Raw genomic sequence first — 21,939 nt, forward strand, 5'->3', positions numbered from 1 at the left:
CCATTTATCACATTCAGAACATGGGAATCTCTCCCCTTTCCCCTCCAGAAAAAAAAAAAAACAAAAACAAAAAACCCCCCAAATTTTCTGAAAGCACCAAAGTGTTCCTTGAGTAAAAAAGTGATTTGGAAAACTCAAAAAGACGTTTTCCCTGCAAATCCTGATAGGTTTCACGCACAAAACACAGCGGTACAAAAAGGCCCTTTCGTAACAACAAAAAAAAGGCGGATATTTCAACCAGCTTTATCAGCGAACGGCGGAGCAAAGCGTGTGGGACTGGAAGCAAGAGCGGCACACCCAGCCAGCATCACCAGGAGCCAGTTCGGAGTTAATTTTCCTTCACATACGATTCGGAGATGCCAAATCGTAGTGCTACGCTTCTCCAGTGGGGTCTACATAAACTAATTCGGTTTTTTTTTTTTTTTTTTTTTCCTTTTTCCTCACTGTGATAAAACTCTCTGCTGGCATAACAGAAACAGACACACACAATATTGCAATACTGAGACCATCTTAGAGCTTAAGACTATTTAAAAAAAAATACTGGCACAAAATTTAATAAAATAAAACTTTAGAAAATTAAAAAAAAAAAAAAAAAGAGTCTTGATCCCTCCTCGCAAAAATTCTGTCTTTTGTAGAAAAGAAGACAACTGACAGAAAGGTGATGTAACAAGAACGACAAACAGTTCTTGGTTTTTTCCTATATTGCCCCTCCCCAAAGCAGGAATATTCACCCACTTTGATTTTCCCTCCCCACCCCCCAAAAAAAGTTTAAAATCCTCAAATCCTCGGGAACACTGTCATCTCCTGAACTGTCAGTTTGTGTGCGAATAACACAAAAACCGAAGGGATCCATTTGATAATATTTTTTCTAAACAGCAAGGGATGGGGAGGGGTTTGTTTGTTTTTTTAAGAGAGCTACATTTTTCTGGCTTTCTTAAAACTCAGAGTTTCACCCCAAAAAAGCCTGTCTTGGAGCTTTCAGGAAAAAAAAAAAAAGCCCATCCTTCTCCGAACCAAACTTTTTAGGTTTCAGCCAAAAGTTTGCCTCTTCCACCACCCTCTCTCCCAACATCCTCAAAGCATCAAATCTTTAAAAAAAAAAAAATTACGAACAACAAAAATAACAGAAAAAAAAAAAAAAGGAACCAACAGCAAAAGTCCCATCGACTCTCCAAAACGACACAGGGTGATCCTCCGCCCCGGCCGGCCATCTTCACTCATCGGCATCGGGCTTGACGTCCAGCATGGCGTGGAGCTCCTCGGGCGTGTAGCCCAGCAGGCTCTGCAGGTCGCAGACGAAACGGTAGACGTAGCGTTTCCCCGCCGTCTTGTGGATGATGTTCTTGTCGTAGTAGTAGCGCAAGCCACGGCTCAGCTTCTCGTAGTTCATCTTGGGTTTGTTTTTCCTCTTGCCCCATCGCCTGGCCACCTGGGAGAGGGGTGGGAAGAGTCAAAGGGGGGAATGCGCGTCGCTGGGAAGGGAAGGAAGAGTGTTTCTGGCTGGGTTGGGCAGCCATCGGCAAGCAGCAGTGCTGGACATGAGGGAAGGGAGAGGACTTTCCTCATCTTTAAGATGGGCACGGACGGGTCACAAGCATTAAAGTTTGGGAAAAGCAACCTCCATGCAACGGCAGAACATTGCAGAGGACTCTGTGAGGACACAGAAGTCAGGGAAGGGAACGAATGTCCCATCTGTTCCCCAAAATCAGTGGGAAGCCCTCAACTGTACACATCCTACCTGAAGAGTTTTGCCAATACGCCCCTCCCTACGGTGTTTCAGCTACTTCACACCAACTTTGGGCACAAATTACTGCTTCCTAGGTATTACTGCAGCCCCGTTTTTAACAAGTTTTCAGCTGGGCTCTAATTCATTGTTCTTCCCTACACACACCCAAGACCAGAACGACGTGACTGCCCAAGTCTCCGCCCTGAAGGGAGGAGGGGAGGGTTATCCACACTGATATTTCAGCGGCGTTTGGGCTGTGCACTTAATTCCCAGTCACTCTACCTCGTCTGGGTCGGAAAGTTTGAATTCCCAGCCATCGCCCGTCCAGCTGATGAAGGACTGACAGGACTTGTCAGTGAGCAGTTCCAGCAGGAATTGCCACAGTTGGATGGGTCCACTGCCTAGAAAGACAAAGGAAACATGAGACATTAATGCCAGGAAAAGCACAGCCTCTTCCATCCCAGGGGCGGGGGGGGGGGGGGGGGGGGGGCGGGGAATCACATGCAAACAGTGCTCACTGAAAAAAAAATAAAACCTTCTACAATCAAAAAAAACCCGTCAGCAGCCACAGGGCAAGATCGGGGCTGAGACAACAGCTTGAGAGTTAAATCCTGCAGGTAAATGAGCTTCCTATTTGCAGTAAGGGCTGAATATTCATGCACTGGAATGCTTCACGTCGCGTTACATAAATAGGATTATTTTTCTGGCATCCAAACTGCAAGGAGTCATTGTCTTGGCACAAGAGCACCACCGTTTTCTCCGTGCCAAAAAGCTCCTGGCCATCGCATGAACTCCGGCAGACTCTCGCTTCCCGACCTTGACTCTTTGCTCCGTTGCTGTTTACCGAGATAAGGGGGGACCCAGGTATGAAAATTATTTGGCCCCTTTCCAGGGCGTGTTGCTGCAGGAATGGGCTCCGCCGGCTCGCAGAGCTCAGCGGGCTGCTGGAGCGCGGGGAAGACAGGGGCTGGCTGGCTTGGCAGACAGATGTCACCAGCTCAGGACCGGTGGATCTCCCCATCGGGGTCTTGGCACGGTCTTCGCAGAGCCATAAGCAAACCTCCCTGCGGCTGCTGGCTCCCCTAATCCAGCTGGAGAGGCACGAGGCGGCGCGCAGCATCCCACGCCACGTACATTCAGCTTCTCCTTACAACGCCGCGGTCTCCATCGCTCCCCTGGGCGCTAATTTTGGCCCACAGCAATTTGCATCAGGGTCCTGAGCCCGACACGTCTAACCTGCAGCACCCAGTGCACCCCGCTGAGAGCCTGCGGCTTCGCAGCCTGGTTTTGGCTGGATTAATGGTGTACGTGAGCAATTTCGAAATCCTTCTCTCTTCTCTGCGCTTGTGTCCCAATCAAAGGTAGAGGAGAAGCCCTCAAGCCAAAATCTCTTTGATGAGCAACTTCCAAATGCGGCCGCACCCAAAACACTGCGCTTAGCTCTGGGCAACGTGTTTCGGGAGAGATTTTGCCATGTTTTAAATGCAGCTTAGAATATATCACTACTAATAGGAATGACAATAATAATAATAAACAGAGCCGGAGGTTAGAGGAAATGATTTATCACCAGAAGAATTGCACAGGCTGGATTAGGACGGCAGGCTGGGGTAAACCCGCCTGCTGACAGCAATGAGCACAAGCTTCAAGCAGGGAAAAAAAGAGTTACGCACTCAGAAAAAGGAATGGAGAACAGCCTATTTCCACGACTGACAATGAAGGCTGTCAGAGCTGTGGCTGCGGGATAACCCGCGGAGGGAAGAGAGGGCTGTTCCCCCTTTTCCACAAGGTTTAAAATGACTCAAAAGCAGACAAACTGCTGGGGAGGAGGAAATGAGAGAGCTGGCTCCGGGACAGGGGAATCGCTGTGCCCCGTCCAGCCCTCCCCAAATTGTTTCCCTTCTGTTATCCCTAAGGAACTGCTCCAGGGTTTTGCAGGCCTCTGCCAAGGCCTGAGGGTTATCGCACAGCCACGGGCAGGACAAAGCCGGGAGCTCGCAGCATCTCTCTGCTTGTAAGTGGGAAGACGACGCTCAGCGGGGAAAGGCTCCAGCCCGTCCTTCTCGGCAGGAGCCTGCCAAGACGTTGACTTCGCGACCACGCTCTCCGGTAGGGATGGAGTTGGGTTATCGGCGCCAAAATGAGGGAGGAAATTCAGATGACGCCTTCGCCTCTCATCCGAAAGGGAAGAGCCAAAACCCTGGCCTGACATGCCACCGCATCTCAAAGCTTAGACCTATTTATAGCAGCCAACTTTAAATACAGAGAAAACACTGGGGAAAAAGCTTATTTCAGCTGCCTGAGGTCCTCCGCGGGGAAGTGCAGGTGAATTCACGCGGGGCCGGTTTCTCTTGGCCTGTCTGACTTTGCACCAATTCTCTACACACGTCCAGAGAGCATCCAACACCCAAATCAGGTTATCAGAGAAACAGTCCTAGGAGTCAAGACTGAAGCAACACCACGTTCATCACCTCGCATTGATTTCTCTCCTGCCCAACCAAAGAACACGCGGGTTTTTTTTTATTCCTTCCTCAAAATAAGACGGATGGAAACCCATCACCTAGGCACCAGGTTTTTGGGTAAGCAACCCCTGGGCCACCCTGGCTTTGTGGGAGACTTTCAAGGTTCAAGTGTCTTTAACCCCGAGCCAAGCAGCCGGCGCAGTTCACGCTTGGTGCTCGTGGCCCGGCTGCCAGCTGGCATGGAGAGGTGTCGGGAAACCCAGCAATTTCTCACCCTCTCTCCAGCAAGCGAGGTAGGGCTCCTGCCGCTGCGCCGGGTGCCGCTCTGCTGGGTATTTTGGGATTTTGAAGGAAGCGGTGTCATCCTTGGAACAGGGATTCCCAAGGTCTATTCCGAGCTGCCTGCGGGACACGCGTAAAACCCCAAATGCCTCTGTGTTGGACAAGCAATTATGTCAAGAATGTGTTTACTGCAGGGCTCGCAGGCATGTCTCAGCTCCTATAAACACACGCCCTGCCAGAGGCGAAGGCAGCGGAGGCCCTGCAGATGTGCTGCTGCCGCTGGGGCACGACTCCGAAATGTCAGCGAGGCGGGCGATGCACGAGGTGGCAGGAACCAAACCCCGGCACATGCCCGAGCCTGCGTGCCCGAAAACAGCTCCTGGGGAGGTGGCAGGGTAGGAAGGCGAAATGATCGGGGAAGAGGTGCTGGAGGTCCATGCATCATGTGGTGGGCCAGTAGAGCTGCAATTAGTGCTGGGAGGGCTATCTTCAGAAATGAGCTTCTTTTGCCCACTCTGCAGACCAGCAAGGAGCAGGGAGTTATTTTTTCCAGTGCCTAAAAGGATTTCAAGGTGACCCTTGGCTTGTGCAGAGATGCCACCCCCCCGACGTCATGCCCCTAAAGCCATCAGGGCAAGCGTGAAGCTGCCAGGCTTGTCTCTGCACCCCAAACCACCACCCCCGCAGGAGCTGGGAGCAGAGCCCGTTTTCCATCACTTCTGCTTCAATCCTTCTGCTCATCCCCAGCCGGGGCTGGAAATCCCCACTGCGACGCCTGGTCCGCATCACTTCATGGTACAAGCACGCACAGCCGTACCGACTACCCCAAGGCCGGCGTAGCTCGGCGGGTGTAGCCCACCACACGACCTGTTGCCTTGGTTATCTCCAAAAACAACCACCGCTGGAGTGTTCTTGCAGCTTTTTTTTGGATGCAGCCCCAAGCGTGGGGTGGAGGGACACAAGACACCTTTTATAGCACTGGTCTTGCCTCCCAGGGGCTTCCCAGAGCAAGCCCAGCCCTGGCTGGGGAACAGGGGCAGCCCCTGCTCCACAAAAGACAAGGCGAGGACTCAAGAGGGTGGTGGGATGTCCTCCCGCCCCGCCACGACCTCCGGCACCCGTGGAGGCTGCTAAGAATAGTGCCCGCCGGAGGGGCTCGCCCGCCCGCCGGGGCCACAATGGGGGCCCTGTCTGGCCCTGGTGGCACTGAACGGGGTCCTTCAGCGGGGAGTGTCACACCGCAGGAATTCTCTCGCGTCAGGGGGAAAATATGCCTCTTAAGCCGGATAACGGCCAGCTGCTACAGCGGGAACCGCTGGTTGCGCGGTGCCTCCTCGGCACCAGTCCTCCCGTGGCAGCCATGGGTGTCCCCAGAGCAAAGGGGTCGGTGCCACCGCCATTCCTGTGCCACCCTCCCTCGGTTGGGACTGCAGGTCCCCTACCACCTTCCTACCCAGCGGCTCTGGAGGGGTTTGAAACCAAAATATGCACAACAGGCACTTTCACTGGCGCAGCGATGGTGGTACCACCCGGCTGGGGCAGACAGGCACCCGCGCCGTACCCGCGAAGGCACAGCCCAAAACACGTCATCCCCACTCTCTCTTGAGACGGTTTCACACCCCCACCCCTCTCAACGACCTCTGTTTTGTTTTCCTTCTTTCAAACAACAAGAAAAGAAGAAAAAAAAACCCTACTGAAAAAAAAAAAAGCGGCGCACCTATGCTTTTCGCTCTGTGGTTTGTGGTTCCAACCCAACAAAACAATTGGGCATAGCAACGTCTCCAAAACAGCCTTCGCCTTGCTCACGTGCCCACCCTTCCCGAGTCCCCTTCGATGACACTGTGGTGCTGGAGGTCCCCAATGCCCCCCTGCTACGCTGGGGACGGGGATGGCAAAGCTCATCCCCATCACCCCTGCGTTAGACCAAGCCCACCCGCCTCCTCCCCAGCTCTTGCCCAGACTGACGCAGGTAGTCACGCCACCGCGAAGTGCCAGCTCTGCATGGGTGGGAGGGCAGCGGTGGAGCTGGGATGGGAGCCTCTCCAAAAAGCAGGCGTGAAGAAAGCAGGGAAGGACCCAGAAAGCACCTTCTTTGGGGAGCCACAGGCTTTTGGCCATGCTTACAGGCAGGAGAGCGGCCAGGCGGGCCACTCTAAGCCAGTTCGGCTTTCCTGATGCATCTCTGTTTCGAGGAAGAACGTGCTGGGAGGACTGGTCTCACTCCTGAGGCATCTGGCAAAGCAGAGGGGGTTTCGTGAACTTCACATCTCCCCCTGAAGGTGGTCCTGCAGGCCAAGAGCTGCCGTGCAACGCTCCAGCTCGTTGCTCGAAGGAGGGGACCAAGCCACGCTTGCTGCTTTGCCATCACCTCCAGCCTGCTGAGAAACCGCTGCTGGTGGCTGCAGCAGCTCTGGTGAGAGCTGAGCTGCCGTCACGGTCGGGCAGCGTTGCGTGGGGCTGATTTCACTGTCATTTGCACATGTCTGGCAGGTGGAGTAGGAACCACTGAACCAGGCCTGAGCCCCACCCTTGAGCTCCCCACTTGCAGAGGCGAAAAGGGCTGCTGAGCCCATGCAGGCTCTGCACTGGAGGCAGAAAGCGGGCAGGAGCCCCTGGCTGGTCACATTTGAAGTCCCCCTGCAAGGGCAGGTAAAGGGTATGACCAGAACAAGCGAGCTAAAAACAACCCCTGCATCGCACGGGGGCTGGAGGTGTTGTTGTTCTGCTGCTGATTGCTGGGGCAGCAGACTGCATCTCCAGATTCCCCTAACCCACGATACAAGTGGCTACGGATGCCCGTACGGGCACATTTCTCCAGAAGTGTGTGCAAGCAGGCAGGAAAGATGCTGATGTTTCTAGGAAAGCTACTGTACAGACTCTGGATGTCAAGAACGCCCGGACCACGGTGGGAGAGGGACTGGGAAGGCAGCTGCTGGCAGATTTTTGGATGCCAATGACCACAGCACGTCCGGGGAGCTCACTGGTGGAAGCCTCAGGCCAGCAGCACAGGCAAACAAGAAGAAGAGGGGAAGCAGCACACAAGCTCTCTTGAAAGAGACCCACTTTCTTTGGCACCGACTTGACTTTCTTGCAAAACAGCAGCTGCGTGCTTTCACTTCTGCGTCACAGATAAGCATCGCGCAGAAACAGAGGCTTGTCAAAGGCTTCAGGCTCTGCACCCCAGACAATTTGGACAGGGCAGATGGGTTTAGCAGGCAAATTTGGGCCCTATTGGCACGGTACTGCAAATGCTGACAGCGAGGATCAGGGCTGGATCTGGCCCGGGCAAAACGGTTTGGTAGATAGAAGCGCTCCTGGGCGCTCAGGCAAGATAGCATCTGCAGAGGTGGCTATTCCCTGCGCTACTTTCTGTCTTCTTTTAGGGCAGCACGATAATGAAGATAGCAGCAATCCGTTGATAAGAGAGACGCTCAGGCCGTGTGTGATATTAGCTGGGAAGGGGGCATTAACTCTTTAGGTGCTGAGATTGTCTATAAAGGCCATCAGCAACTTCCTAACCAGGTCCATAAGAAAGGACAGTATCACGGATGCAAAACCAGCCTTGCAGATGAGGGATCAAGGTTTGGTGTGCACTCGCTTCATCTTCCTTTCCTCCTTTCGCGTCTCAAACACGAGGGGAATCGCTCTGCTCTGTCTGTTCAGCTATGTGAAGCGGCAGCTTGGAACATCACAGCTCTGGTGTGACAAGACAACACTGCGAGGTGGAAAGCCCCGGCCTGCACAGACACTGCTGAGGTCCTACTTGCCACAAAGCAAACAAACACCACATCTTGGCTGTAAACCCCTGCAGGTGCTTTGGAGCGCTCAAGAAAAGCTGAAAACAATTCAGCCCTGAGTGGCTATTGCCAACCTCAGGGGCAGAGAGAGGGTCTGAGCCTCCACTGAACCTGCACCAGCAAGAGGGCAGCAGCACAAGTAGGTCAGAGCAGTGGAAAAATAAATATAGGGCAGAAAGGCCAAAGCCCAGTGCGGTCAGACCCACACCACCTGCCCTCCGCATGGGCTGCGCGCTTCTCTGCTACAGACCGTCCGCATTTATCCATGGGGCAGCAGCTCTCACAAAGGATGCTGGGTGGCCGTGGTACCCGTCGGAGGCAGCAGCTTGCAGGATCCAGCGACGGCACAGCCCCAGGCAGGGCTGCAGGCGGCACGGAGGCAAAGCTGAGCTCGATTTAGCCCAGCTGGGCTCAGGTACGGAGGGATCTGTGCCCGTGTGCAAGCGTGCACCTAGCACGAGCCGCCCGCCCACACCAAACACTGCACGACCCAGGGAGCTTAAACTGAGCTCAGCTAAGCCAACGTGAGCTTTAGCACATCTGCCTGCAGAGAAGATGCATCCTGACGCACCGCTTGCCTAAATTTAAACAGATGCGTTCTGTCTCCGTTTCCTAGGTCGTGTCAAAAAAAAAAAAAATCTGGCCCCCTGTAAAACTCAAGCTGGCCAAGCTTTGAGAGAGGTGGCCCCAAAAGCAGAGGTGTCCAGAGGCGGCCCTCCCTGCAGCTATGGAAACTGAAGTTCACCAACTCCTGAGCAGTTACATTTCTCCTTCAAAAAAAGATAAGAAAATTGCATCAACCTCCATCTGAGCAACCATGGCAACTTGTTAAATTAGGTCAAGATGTGGGGGCAGATAACGCGGCTCTGAAAAGCTGCTCGCGAGCTGGGTGAAGAACACATCAAACGCAAATGGAGCTTCCGCCAAAATGCACCTTCTCGCCAAAGCATGCACCTCCTAGGGCAGATACCATCAGAGATCTGCCGCGGCTGCGATAAAGCATCGTGCCACCTCCCTGGGCCACTGGCAAAACAGGCCCCCGGTAACAAAACCTGAACAATACTGTCAAGTTCTTAAAGTCAACCCAGAGAGCCCTGGAGATGAAGGACGCGATCTCCCAGGCTTCAACCTTCCAGCCCTAAAAAGCGCACACCCTGGCCTGTCTCTTGGGTGCTCCCCTGGCTGGTGAGCGGTGTTGGACGTGTGCTCAAGGCATCATCTGCGTGAGAAAGGGAAAGCAGGGGTCCCGGCTGCTTTGCGACCCTGGGCTGGTAATCCCCTGCTCTGCTCTTTTGGAGGCTCCACCTCCTCACCAGAGCTGCAAACAGAGCCCAGACTTTTAAGTTCCTCTGCTCTAAGCTGCTACACAGCACTTCCTCCCCCCGCGTAAAGTAAAAGTAATGTAAAGCAAAGCAAAAAAAAAGAAGGACCTAGGAGTTCTGCCTGAGAGTCCCCACACTCCTTGCTCAGCTGGCCCAAGAAAGAGGTCCAGCACTTCTCAGCGGCCAGCCTGGGTTTTGGTTGGGTTTTGTTTTTTTTTTTTTTTTTTCAGAAATACACTAAAACGAAACAGTTTTGAAAGTGCGCAGTTCTCCTACAGTTCGTAATGCAACATGTTCTCACTTGCTCTTGCTGTGACCTTCTTTTGCAGCAACCTGGCTTCGCTTTGCACCCATGCAGGGCTCCCTTTGCACAGAAAACGTTAAGGTGCTGACAGGTCAGTAGGCTTTAAAAAGGGACAGAGGACATCTCTGGAGTCACATGCCTGCAAAGATCATCTGTCCAAAGATCGTTCCCAACAGTAAATGCAGGCTGTGGCGGTTTGAGGACAGAATTACTGCTTAGCAGCCTCCGGAGCAAGCATGCAGTGCTCCAGCCTAAGGATTTCCAAGTGACCGCTGATTCTGGAAACCTCTGATTTTCATCTCCCCATTTAAAGTCTCTCAAGTGAAGCAATGCAAAAAAAAAAAAAAAAAAAAAAATCAGGCGCTCTCACTTATTGATCACACCGAAATGCCTGGGCCAAGGGATTATCTTCCCAGCTCAAAACGGGGTTTGAAATGAAGCAAGGGAAAATGTTATGCAGCGCAAAGTGTTTGGAAGTGTGCTCTGGCATTGCATTAACCGAAGTCTCCCCTTCCTGGTGGCACGAGTCCAAGCAAACTCTTTGGGGTGCTAATACTCCTTGGCAAAGCACAGGATCCAGCCCCCGACTTCGGCTCCTCGCTCACGGAGGGAGCTGGGAACACCGCCTCTCTACGGGGGCGGCTCTTTTCCATGAGCTACAGCAAACGTGGAGGGAAACGTCCAGCTTGGAAAATAAAGCTCCTAGTTTTGCCAGTGCCTCCGTGCCTCAGTTTCCCCAGCTGTTAAAAAGCAGCCAACGGTCCTGACCAGGCCCTGGGTACCCAAAACACTTCCACGGGCCATAGTGAAAGGCGTTATCAGGAGAAAATAGGAATAAAAACTGCAAGTTGTGCTCACTGGTCTCTTTTCTTAGGAACATCAACTTCCGTGGTGTGGCGGAGGACGGTGTCCCAGGGCACGGCCCCTCCTACCGCTCATGCCTCTCCCCACCACATCCCCCAGTCAAAAACCATTCAGGAATAGCAGAGCACACTTTTATTTTGCATAGACTTGGTCGAAACAAGCTCATTCAGCAGGCAGGGCTGAGCTTTCTTTCTAACTAAAGCTATAGCAACAAACCACTTCCTTTTTTACACATAGCTCCTAAAATTATCTCTCCACCTCTCTTCCCCTCTGCACCTCTCCCCCCCTCACAAAAAACTAGATATCAGCCCTAAGATGAGCTGTGCGTGGGAGGAGATTTCAGGGACAGTCGCACCTCGGGATCTGCTCTGAACCTTTTGATGATCTTTATCTGCACAAACTATTTCCACCGCTTGGCTCCTCCGGGCCACAGCTGCTAGCAGCTGGGGCAGGAGAGATCAGTACGTACGAGGGAAAGGGGAACTGGCAGGAGGCTACCCTGCGAGTTTTACTTATAGTACAGGGAAAAGGCATGGCACAGAAGGACTGGAAAGCATTATCTCAATTTTAGCTGGAAGCCCCATCCCACCAGGTTTCTCTCCATGGAGATGCCAGATTGCTGGAGGGCTGTCATATAAAAAGCTGAAGTTTCCGTGGCCTATCACCTTCTCATCTCTCCCAGTGCAGGGAATGGAAAATGTTTGGGTCTGCTTTGGCACCATCCCATCCCTGCCTCGCACGAAGGTAAAGAGCAAAACCAAATGCTTCCTCCATGCCAAAAGGGGAGAAGATCATTTCACGTGACACACAGCAACGCCAGAAATGCAGCCGCTCCTGCCCGAGATAGGAAACCACATGCAAGTGGCCAGCACGTTGCATAAAATTGTTGGAGGGGGAAACGAGGGCTCTCTACTATCTTGTGTAGTCAGCAATACAAACCAGATACCAGTTCCTACCAGACCCGAGCAGGAGGCATCCAGGCGTAAATGAAAACACAAGGCATCAAATGCCCTGCACTCAGCCAGCTCCTACATCCTCCATGGGGTCTGGAGTGCCCACGCTTGAAGGACATGCAGCCTTGGGGGGCTCTCAGGTGTGCCTGCAGGCACGTGGCTGCCCCAGGGGCACCCCAAAACCCCTCACTCACAGACCACTGAGCCAGCGACGCAGACATTGGGCAACCCAGAGACCCCGGAGGCTCTGCCCTCCACTGATGGAGAGGCTCTAGCCAAGACGCTCAGCAGAGAGGCGGTTTCCTGAGGAGCATGACCCTACCTGTGTAGCCAGCAAGGGCAGCAGCAGGAATGACAGGCTTGTCCTTGTTCATATCGGCCCGATCGCGAACATAGTCCTTGAAGGTGCCCTTGGGCTTGTGGTTGGGCAGGGCGGCGGGGTAGTCCTCCGAGTCAAAGCTGTCGTAGGAGGGGACGCGCTGCAGGCTCTGGAAGGAGGACTGGCTGCTCCAGGACTGCGTCAGCCGGTCACAGCTGTCGTAGCTCTCTATGCTCTCGAAGGAGTCCTGGCCGCCCAGCTTACCTGGCGAGAAGGAAGGGCATGTGAGATGTGCCTGGCCAGCACGGGGATGCTCTAGCTTGCCGCAGCCAGGAGAAAGATGCGAGAGGAAATGGCCTCAAGTTCCGTCAGGGGAGGTTTAGATTGGATATTAGGAAAAATTTCTTCACGGAAAGAGTGGGTCAGGCTGCCCAGAGAGGTGGTGGAGTCCCCATCCCTGGAGGTGTTCAAAAAATGGGCAGAGGTGGCACGTGGGGACATGGTTTAGTGGTGTTGTGTTGATGGTTGGACTGATGATCTTCGAGATCCTTTCCAACCTTAGTGATTCCTAGTTTTACTTTCATTAAAAAATAATCCAGCCACCAACCCAGGAAACATGAAATAATTACGACTCTCCCCTTAACTGGCTTAGTGGTGGACTTGGTAGTGTGAGGTTAATGGTTGGACTGGATGATCTTAAAGGTCTTTTCCAACCTAAACGATTCGATGATTCTATGATTCTAAGGATGCTTTGCCTGCCCGCTGAGCAGGCAGAAGGCAACCAGGCAAATGATGCTGTCCCACTACACCTCATCTCCAAACAAACTCAGAAGTGCGGCCTGAAACTGGGATACTTTTACATTCGTAATTCAGAGCAGGGCTATCTGAGCCCCGGAGAAGTTCAGGCTGTAGAGCAAGGCAGAGAGTCAGGGGGAAAACCCAAAGTCCTGACTCTCTACTCAAGACCAATGCCTGGGGCTAACTGGAACTTGTCCTCTGTTTCAAAAAGGCGACGGCAGAGAAAGAATCCCCTTTAGGCAGATATTCAAGGCTCAGTTCAGGTGCCTAAACACGCACACTCCAAGACCTCTTGCTCTTGCTGCTGAAAGATATGGGTCTCCAGTAAGTCCCATATTGTATCTGCCAGCCCTGTATAAACACTGCTCAGGCATATTCAAGGGCACTGGACTCCCAGCTTCTTTACTTTTGATGTTTCCTGCAAAACTATACAGCAGCCTTTTATTGCCATATGTTACAACCAGCTTCCACCTCCAAATCCCCAAACGGCAGCAGATTTGATGGAGGAGGAGAGCAAAAGGCTGAGAGCTCAAACAGCTATTTTTCCAGTTCTGGTAAGGTGAGCACAGCTGGGTTGTATCAAGGCTACTCTCTGGGGTATTTTTAGTAAAGACCAGAACACGAGAGGCCAGATCCTCAGCAGCGCTATGCTGCTTTACACCCACTAGAGACAGCATAAGTATACCCTCTGTACTTAAAACAGAGAGCTAAAAAAGGATCCAAAGAACAAACCGAAATTGCTCTCTCTGATCTCCTGTACGCTGCCGATTGCTCAACATCTTTACTGACAAACTAAGAGCGTAACAGGATCATTCAAGTTCACTAATTTCCCAAACTGGGCTAAAAACAGCTGCTGGGATTGTGCAAGAACTCCTGGAGAAATTTCCATTGGCAGAGCTACCCACAGCTTGGGCCCAGATAGTAAATCACAGGGGACCAGGAACGTGGAAGGATGCTGGCATGCTCCCACAAATATTTGTTGTATTGTAGTTTGAAGAGCACTTGCTGCGAAAAGACTCAACTACGATGGGCTCTGCCCTGATTGCTGGCCCAGAATCATCTGAAGTTTGGATCCATTGGCTTGATTCTGCTGGTAATATCCACGCTTCAAACTCATTTTATTTTTTGCTTTTAGTTTTTTTGAGAATTTCACAGAATACACTTCAATCACTTCCTGAATCCTGCAAGGGGAAACTTAACACCGCTTTGTGCATGTTCATTAACTGGCATAACCACTTCCCTGAGAAGTCCTGCGGCACAAGCTCGTTTAGACAAGGCACTAAAAATCTGTCCGATGAACCACCACAGTGTCGGAGATGTGACTTGGGTCATTTCATTGAAAATTCACCTAAAGGTGACCTAAACATGAGCCTTTGGAAAAATCGTGCCTTGCACCTACGCAGGAGAAACTTGTTAGGAGTTTGGCAGCTACACTTTCCAACCAGACGTCCTCACTGATAAGGCAGAGTGAAACAACTCCTGTGGAACCACAAAATTAACTCTTAAAGCCAACACAAAGAAAGACAAAAGGAAACTGTCTGGAAAACCTTCACCCTGAATTTCCCACAGCTGAAGCGCTTGACTTCGCAACAGACCAACCTTTTAATACAGTGGAAGGTAAAGATGTACGTAAATATAAATAAGCTGGGCTCTTGCTTTGTGTCAAGGCTTCTTTACACCACTCTGGGAGGATTAATGCCACGCAAAGGCCCTTCTACATGGCTGAAATGTAGCGTTAGTGTTAAGCGTGGCCGTGGCCTGTTGCATTTCTTTAATTGCAATCAGTATGTTAACGTGTTTGCTAACACCAGGGGCCCTTGGTCCCCAGTGCTGAGTTAGGGGCTCTTCCTTCCCTCCCCTGGAGCCTTTTTAGCTTGCCAGTGAGAACAGGCTCAAGGTACAATTGCAAAAGCATGCCTGAATAATTGCATTTCAGTGACCATTATTATGAAATCATCTATGTTAAAGAAAAGGTCAAGAAAAGGGAAAGACATTGGTGAAAGCCAGAAAAACAGTCCCAGAAAAAGGAGTTTACCTAAAATTATAACACCACTGCCCTTTTGGCTCACTATATCTTCCAAGTCACCTCTCACATATTAACACTCAGCCAGCAGCAGAAGCAGAGGTAATAATACAAATAATAACTTTCCTGTCATTAGCTCTCCCAGCTTGGAAAAAGAATGAGAAATTTAAAATGAGCTCCACTGAGCAATGCGTATGTGATGCAGACCTGCAAAGGGCTCTGGCTTTCAGCTCTCGTAGCTGGATGAATGGGCTTAAATGTTCAACATCAAACCTGGCTCACAGCAACACGTTACTATAATGAATTTTAGACATGGGGACACCTGGATTCTATTCAGGACGCAATCGCAGGCAGGTCAGATGTCTTCCCCATGCCTCAGGTTCCCTACCTGGAATCAGGAGATAATGATACCCCTTTGTAAGTGACTTTGAGCTCGATGGATTAAACTTTTGCTTTGAATATACACTGCGAGCCAGATCCTCAGCCTTGCATTAAGCAATGTAATTACAAAGTAGTCGGGCACCTGGGCCCCATGTGTTCAGAATTTAATAATATTAATTGAAAAGGCATTTGGGCTCAGATCCTCAAAAGTGTTTAGGTGTTTAAATCCCATCATCTCAAACAGGAATCATGTACCTATAACTCTTTGGAGATGTAGGGTTGTAGCACAAGGATTTGGGGGGTCCTTCAGCTCTGTCGCTGACTCAACCCATGACATCTGCATCTCCTAACAAAGCACAGGGCTTGGGTTCATCAGAACACAGTGTCAGTCCAAGCAAACAGCCATCAAAATCAATGGAGATAATGGATAGAGACTTCGGATCATCAAGTGTAAAACCCTTCAGAGCCTTGGACAGCAGTTCCTGATGAGAACTTGTGAAGGATTTGTGGGTTTTTGCCTGGTCTCCTAGGAAAATGAGATTTATACAACCACACAGCAGTCTGTCCTCCCTAATAACCTTAAAGCCTATTTTAACTTCACTCAAGTTTGACATCAAAGTACAGAGCCAGAAATGCTACATTTCTGCAGATGTTGTAAAAACAGGCAGCAGAGTAGAGAAAAGAAAGACCTTCTTCATGTTTTCCCTAGACAGAAAGGCAGGGAGGGCTCAAAGCCATCAGGGAATCCCTCTGGGAATTCAGTCTCATAAGATATATGGCTTCGTTACTGGCATTGCACGGTGCCCTGATGGCCTTGGTCCCCACAAAGTCCATCTCCTACAGAGGGGAAGGCAGCGCTTATGTTGATATAGGTTGAGGTGGCAAGAACCCAAGCAAACCCTGGGAGATGCCCAACTTTACCTCGACTGGCACGTCCCATGCACATGTTATCTGGCGTTACTACTTCTTGCTTGATCGTGAAGTAGTCTGTCTGCAGGGAGTCCGTCTGGACTGGGTCACGCAGGATGACCGAGGGATAGTCGTTCTCGTACTTGAGGGACAGGAGCTCTTCCGAGCTGATGGGGTGGAGGGTCTGGTAGGACTCTGTGATGAAGCTGGGCTCAGAGAACTCGGAGGGAGGCACACACTGTGCATGCTCGATGCCATAACCTGCCGGCAGAACGGGAGCATCAGAAAGCAACCCAAACACAAGCAGCTCAAAGAAACCAGAGCGTTGCTCACTCCCCCTCCAGTCTCCCACAGCACAGTGAGAGTTGAGGTCTGCAGTGCAAGAGGAGACTGTCTCCGGATATAAAATACCTGGAACAAGTGGGCACTAATTTTGAGTAAGGTTTCTAAAAGCTACAGAAAGGTTGTGTCTTATAATTGGCAGCAATTTAAAAAAATAAGACATCCTCAACCACCATCAATGTGCATTACGCCAAAACTCCTCTCAAGCAAGCTGCTAGTGGGAAAAAGCTGGAAAATCGTGAAGAGCATAGTCTCAGCAAAGGAGATACAGGGCAAAGAAGTTTCATGGATGATTGTAATCGATGAGTCACTTCCATGGTCACCTCTCCTCATCGGCCAGAGCCTGGAATCCCGTTTCAGGTGAGTTGGCTTTCTTTGCTGGTTCATGACATACATCACAGATTTCAAATGCCCTCACAGAACATCTCCAAACCAATGGCAATGGGAAGTGCAGGAGTCTAGACTGATGACTCATCTCTTTCCTTGCTAGGCTCCTACCTAGCAATTCGGAATTAAACCTTCTTCCCCCATGTCCTCCCCTGTTTTAATACGTTTTTTAAAATTCCTAATGTTCTGGGGTGTTGAGGTCGCTTTTCAGGTCTACTGAGCTACCGCTTCAAACAAATAGTGCTTGCAAAGGCAGCTTATGGCATCCCAAGCAGTCCCCAAAAAATAAAGGTGGCTTCTAAATAAACCCAAAACACTAGGAAAGACAAAATTGCACTCTTTGCATGCTCTGCCATGACAGAGCAACAGCTGCATGGTGCAGTGCTCATGTGATGCAGACAAACCTCTAATAGGTGGCACTTTCATGCCTGGAAGCACCAGAATGATACTGATAATTGAGACTTACTAATTAAGTAGTCTGAAGTATAGCGGGATTCTGGATATGTTGTATTCACTCCGTTTGCTGGGTATGGTTTTACCTCTTCTGCAAAGACAAAAGGAAGGAAATGTCACATGTCCCTAGGCAGATCGTGCTTCGCAATACTTGCTGTAACGCAGAGAGGTCTGAGCTTCCTAAAATGCTCCTCTCTGGGTTAAACTGGGATGTTCAAAGGAACAGAAATCCATTCAAAGAACTGAAATCCCACCAAAACAAGTGCTTGATGCACTTGGGTTCCTTTGGGAATTCTTGCTGCAAGCATGCCCAAATTTAAACAAAACAAAACAAAACAGCAACAACTTGCTCAACCAGAGGCTCCAGGTGGTTCTGAAATACTAATTGCATAATTTCCTTGCTTGCCTTAATTTTTGTCGTCTTTCATTCTCTTCAGGATTGCTTATCACGCTTACATGTATGAGCTCATGAAAAAACCCCACCATACAAGGAGAACTGTTTTCCTGAAAAAGCCCCTATTTTTAGACCAGCAGTAGGTGTGTGCAAGTGAGTGGGTAATGCATACCAAAACCAGCTCCTACAACCCCAAATTAATGCTAATTCCCAGCCTACGCAGCACCCTTTTACCTTACACCAGCTGCTGGCAGTGGATCCCATGCTCAGAAAAGCTTTGTCGCACTGTCCACCACCCAACTCCTGGTACAGACTCGGCGGTGTATGTATGGGCAGCAGGCAAAATTTTAGCCTTTCTATAGGCATAATTCTCTGAGAAAGAGCACGTATCACATCAAAGCATAGATCCTCCGCTTGCCGTTGCTTTTTCCGAGCACTCTGGTACTCCTGGGCTTGGCGCCGAATTTGCTTTCCCATGTAAAAGCCACATTGCACCTACCCTGACCAGTTTTTCCATTAACACCTTACTCATTCCAGCACGGCATGTGGGCAAAGATACCGGCATGGGAGATTTTATTTTCTTTGCAGAGGGTAACCAAAATAAAAAACACACAGACAACTCCGGGTTATGTTTATTTCTGCTGAGGCTAAAGAGGAGCGAACCGAAGATAACGCACGTTCGCTTGCAAGGAGCCTAATTTTGGCCCTCTCTCCTGGGGATTGCAGGGTGGAAAATATTCTCTAACAAAAGGAGGTTTTGTGCAAACAGAGAGACCTAATGAGAAACGCTCTTTTCCTCTCCCCACGGTGTCTGCCAAGGGGCAGGGTGGGTGACCACAGAGAAAGAGAGCAACCTTCCAGCTATGCTTACAGTCAAGTGGAGGGCACTGCTGACTGCTGGTAACTGAGGAGTTTATTTTAGGAAGAAATTTGGAAAAATATGCCTGAAAATACCCAAATCCATGCAGGGAAAAGTTGCCCATCTGCTGCCGTTTTTAAACCCTGAGCAGCCTGTGGTACATGAGTCACTCTCAGAAGCGCTCACAAAGGAGGCATGATAGCTGAAGGGACAGCAAGGTCACAGCCTGTCCCAGCATGACCCGATGCCGGCGGTCGCACCGCTATAGGTAAAGCCAAACATTTTGGGGTTAACCACCACTCCCAGCATCAACACCCCCAAGTGATGCTGGTGGGTGGCTGGGGAAGATGGAAGAGACAGGGACTGGCAAGTTGGACCCTGACCCCATGGATGAGCCTGGAGAAACCTTGATCTCTTCACGCTTCACATCCCCAACTGCAAAGTGGAGACAACCATCTCCTCTTGCGTGGGGAGAGATGCGACAGAGGAAATTTTGCACGTTATGTTTGTACAGCACCAGCACAACAGAACCCAGATCTTGTCAGGGGTTAGGAGATGTACTACCAGTAAGACGAGTATCCCATGACTTACAGAGAAAACAGAAATTAGTCCTTGGGGTGCAACTGGTTATTTCTTGGAAGCTCTCTTAGTTACTATCCAAATACTTCACAGATATTGCCATTCTGGGAAATTTGTGAAGAACCCACCATAGAAGCTAAGGCTCAGATAGATTACGCAAGAAGTGACAAAGTCACCAGTAAAACTGAGCACAGAACCGAGATTTCTTGGTTCCCAGGGCTACACCAGCAGTGCTGCGACAAAGAAATTCAGCTTTATTCTTATTCATCCTTTTGGAAGAAAAGCTGCAACAGGAACAAAGCTTTTCAGTTTCTTTGTAAAAGCTCCTCTCTCTCTCTCAGACCTTCTGCATCCTTGTCATTGCAGCATCTGAACACCCGTGTGCGTGTCAATGCTATAAGGAAACACGATCCCTACTCTACTGTGAAACTACAGCACCAAGTTCATCTCCATGCCTTGGGGAGTCTGCAGGAAGGAGCTGCAAACCCAGCTCTGATGCCTCAGTCAGTACCTGCAGCACGTCGCAGCCCTCTCCAGTGGGTTGCAGCCCAAACAAATGAAGAAGGGTTGCGGGAAGGTAGAGCTGCATTACAAGTGATGGCTTATAGCAAGGAGAAATTGGACTGACCGCAAGGTTTTGCTTTGTTTGGTTAAACTGCCTGCTGTTGATATAAGCACTCAATAAAAATTATGCAAAACAAGAAGAACAGAACAGATATAGAGTCAAAGAGCAGAAAAACAGCCTGTCATACACAGACCCTGGGAAGAGCTGTGTTTACCTTTTGCAAACCACAGGTAGCAGTAAAATTAGTAATCAGCAATTAACATCCATTTGTCAACGGTTTCCTGGAAGGCATAACTTTGTTCCCCCTCCTCTTCCTGCCACCAGAACAGGCCCGCTGACAAGCACACAGGGTCGGTATGACAGCGCAAGGGATATTCCAGGAAAGCCAACAGCTCTGCACAAAAAGGAGCTAGAGGAAGAGCCCAGATTTGCTGCTGCTCCTGCTCGTGGCTCAGTTAAAGGTGTTAAGCTCTTCACCTGCTCTTTTGAAACCATCCCAGATTAAGTGTTGCTCGGGCATCCAGACGCTATGAACATCGACACCCAAAAATCAATGTGTGTGTCCCCGGTCAATGAATATTAACGCCCTTAAATACTGTCATGCAGGGACTGGCAGAGGTGGCTTCTCCTGGCAGGGCGACAGCCACTCAACAAAACGCCATTACACCTTTTGGGACACAGAACAAAGCAAAGCAGCTTCCATTCGCAGCTGGGAAATTAGGGTGGGATTTTGGTGGTATTGTTGTACCCAGTTCCACCAGAGGATGTAGGAAAATTCACAACAGGAGCTGAATGAGCTGAGGAGGAATGCTTCGGAAAATCCCACCATCGTTTCCAGGCAGGCAGAGCGTCCCTGCCTGCTGTGGATTCCTGCCAAGCAGCCGGCACAAACACCCTTCCTCTTTCAAGCAGTGCCAGGATTTGCATTGCCCACTACCGCTTGGGATGCCCATTTGAAATCCTACTGGAAAGCTGGGCTTTGAAAGTTGCTTTTACTGGGATTAAAGCCTAAGCTGAACACCTCATTGCACTGCCAGACTGCGAGCCAAGGTCTTTGGGAAGGCCCAAAATCAGGTTAGCCGGGATGGCGTGAGCCATTCGCCCTGGAGACTCCGGGACTCACCTTTCTGCAAGATCTCCAGATGTTCCCAAAGGATATCTCCCACAAAGTCAGGCGCTAGCTCCAGGAAGCACTCCTTGCCCAGGGCACAGAGGGCAGCTCCGTTCATGCAAAACTTCTGGAAATCCACTCCCTTCAGACTAAACTCGTTCACCGCCCACATCACCCAGTCCCGCACGTGCGTCTCCGTCCACTGCTGGGGATCTGCAACAAGGCGTTGTAGAAGAGATCCATTAATGTGCAACCACATGCCATTTCCCCAGGAAAACAGGACACAAACAGTGCTACAGCTGTCTCAGTAGATAAACACCTGCAGAGCTCCATCCCATAGACAGTCCATTGGCATAAGGGTAAAATGTGGTGGGGCAACACTGGACCTATGGTTTGGATCAGCTGTATTTCACACAAGGAACGAGCTGTGGATTTGTTTGGGACTTTTAAAAATCCCACCAGTTCTCTGACCCCTTCTCCCACCCATTTCTCCATTTTGCTTGGTTTATCCCCATCATCAGCCTCTTGCAAAGGGTCCCCGCTGCTTCTCCGTATAGCGGAGATGACTTGCAAATAGAATCCTGGAACTGCCTCCAAAAGGAGCGGGTCCCCAAAGCTGCAAGAGCAGTTGTCCAGCAGAAATTAGCAGGACAGACAGGCACAATCTGCCAGACAGGTATAGTGGTACTGAAAGGGTTTGCCTGCATGTCCAGATTTTTCCAGCTGAAGCTGCCAAGAAACAAGGCAACACTACCTGAAGAGAATCAATAAAAGAGATGGCAGATGTGGAGAAGGGCAGCCTGGCAGGAGGACACCATCTCTGTGTCTGCCACAGCTGCCCGCTGGGAAGCCACGTCTTACCTTTGGGGATTCCCAGCCGCTGTTGCTCTTTTGCGAAGCCGCTGAAGGTGGCTTTCAATGCCTGAGACATCATTTCTTTGCTGCTGGGAGTTAATAAAGGCACATCCGGACATTCCATGTCTGAAAGGAGGAGGAGAGAAAAATGGCCATAAGGACGCGGGACTGGGGAAGACAACAGGAGTCGTGCTGGCCACTGAATTGTCAGAAAAACAGAGAAAATTTTTCTTCTGATATTTTCACACCCAGACCCT

At 50.5% G+C, this 21,939-nt stretch overlaps 1 protein-coding gene across 5 annotated transcripts in view; it reads right to left on the reverse strand.

Annotated features, from left to right (window-relative positions):
* Positions 1-1,168: 1,168 nt before the first annotated feature.
* Positions 1,169-21,939, reverse strand: part of ETS1 (ETS proto-oncogene 1, transcription factor) — a 75,376-nt gene continuing 54,605 nt past the window's right edge. For 3 of the 5 annotated variants that reach the window (XM_075723183.1, XM_075723186.1, XM_075723184.1), the window contains 7 exons: positions 21,689-21,808; positions 20,840-21,040; positions 17,333-17,410; positions 16,150-16,398; positions 12,030-12,290; positions 2,009-2,127; positions 1,169-1,429 (listed from right to left, as the gene is read on the reverse strand). In XM_075723183.1, coding sequence (XP_075579298.1) covers positions 1,214-1,429; positions 2,009-2,127; positions 12,030-12,290; positions 16,150-16,398; positions 17,333-17,410; positions 20,840-21,040; positions 21,689-21,808 — 1,244 coding nt within the window. In that variant the 3' untranslated portion in view covers positions 1,169-1,213. The remainder of the gene's footprint in view (positions 1,430-2,008; positions 2,128-12,029; positions 12,291-16,149; positions 16,399-17,332; positions 17,411-20,839; positions 21,041-21,688; positions 21,809-21,939) is intronic. The other 2 variants (XM_075723185.1, XM_075723187.1) reach the window with 2 other exon arrangements.

This window comes from Pelecanus crispus, chromosome 19, assembly GCF_030463565.1.
Source record: "Pelecanus crispus isolate bPelCri1 chromosome 19, bPelCri1.pri, whole genome shotgun sequence".
Lineage (NCBI taxonomy): Eukaryota > Metazoa > Chordata > Aves > Pelecaniformes > Pelecanidae > Pelecanus > Pelecanus crispus.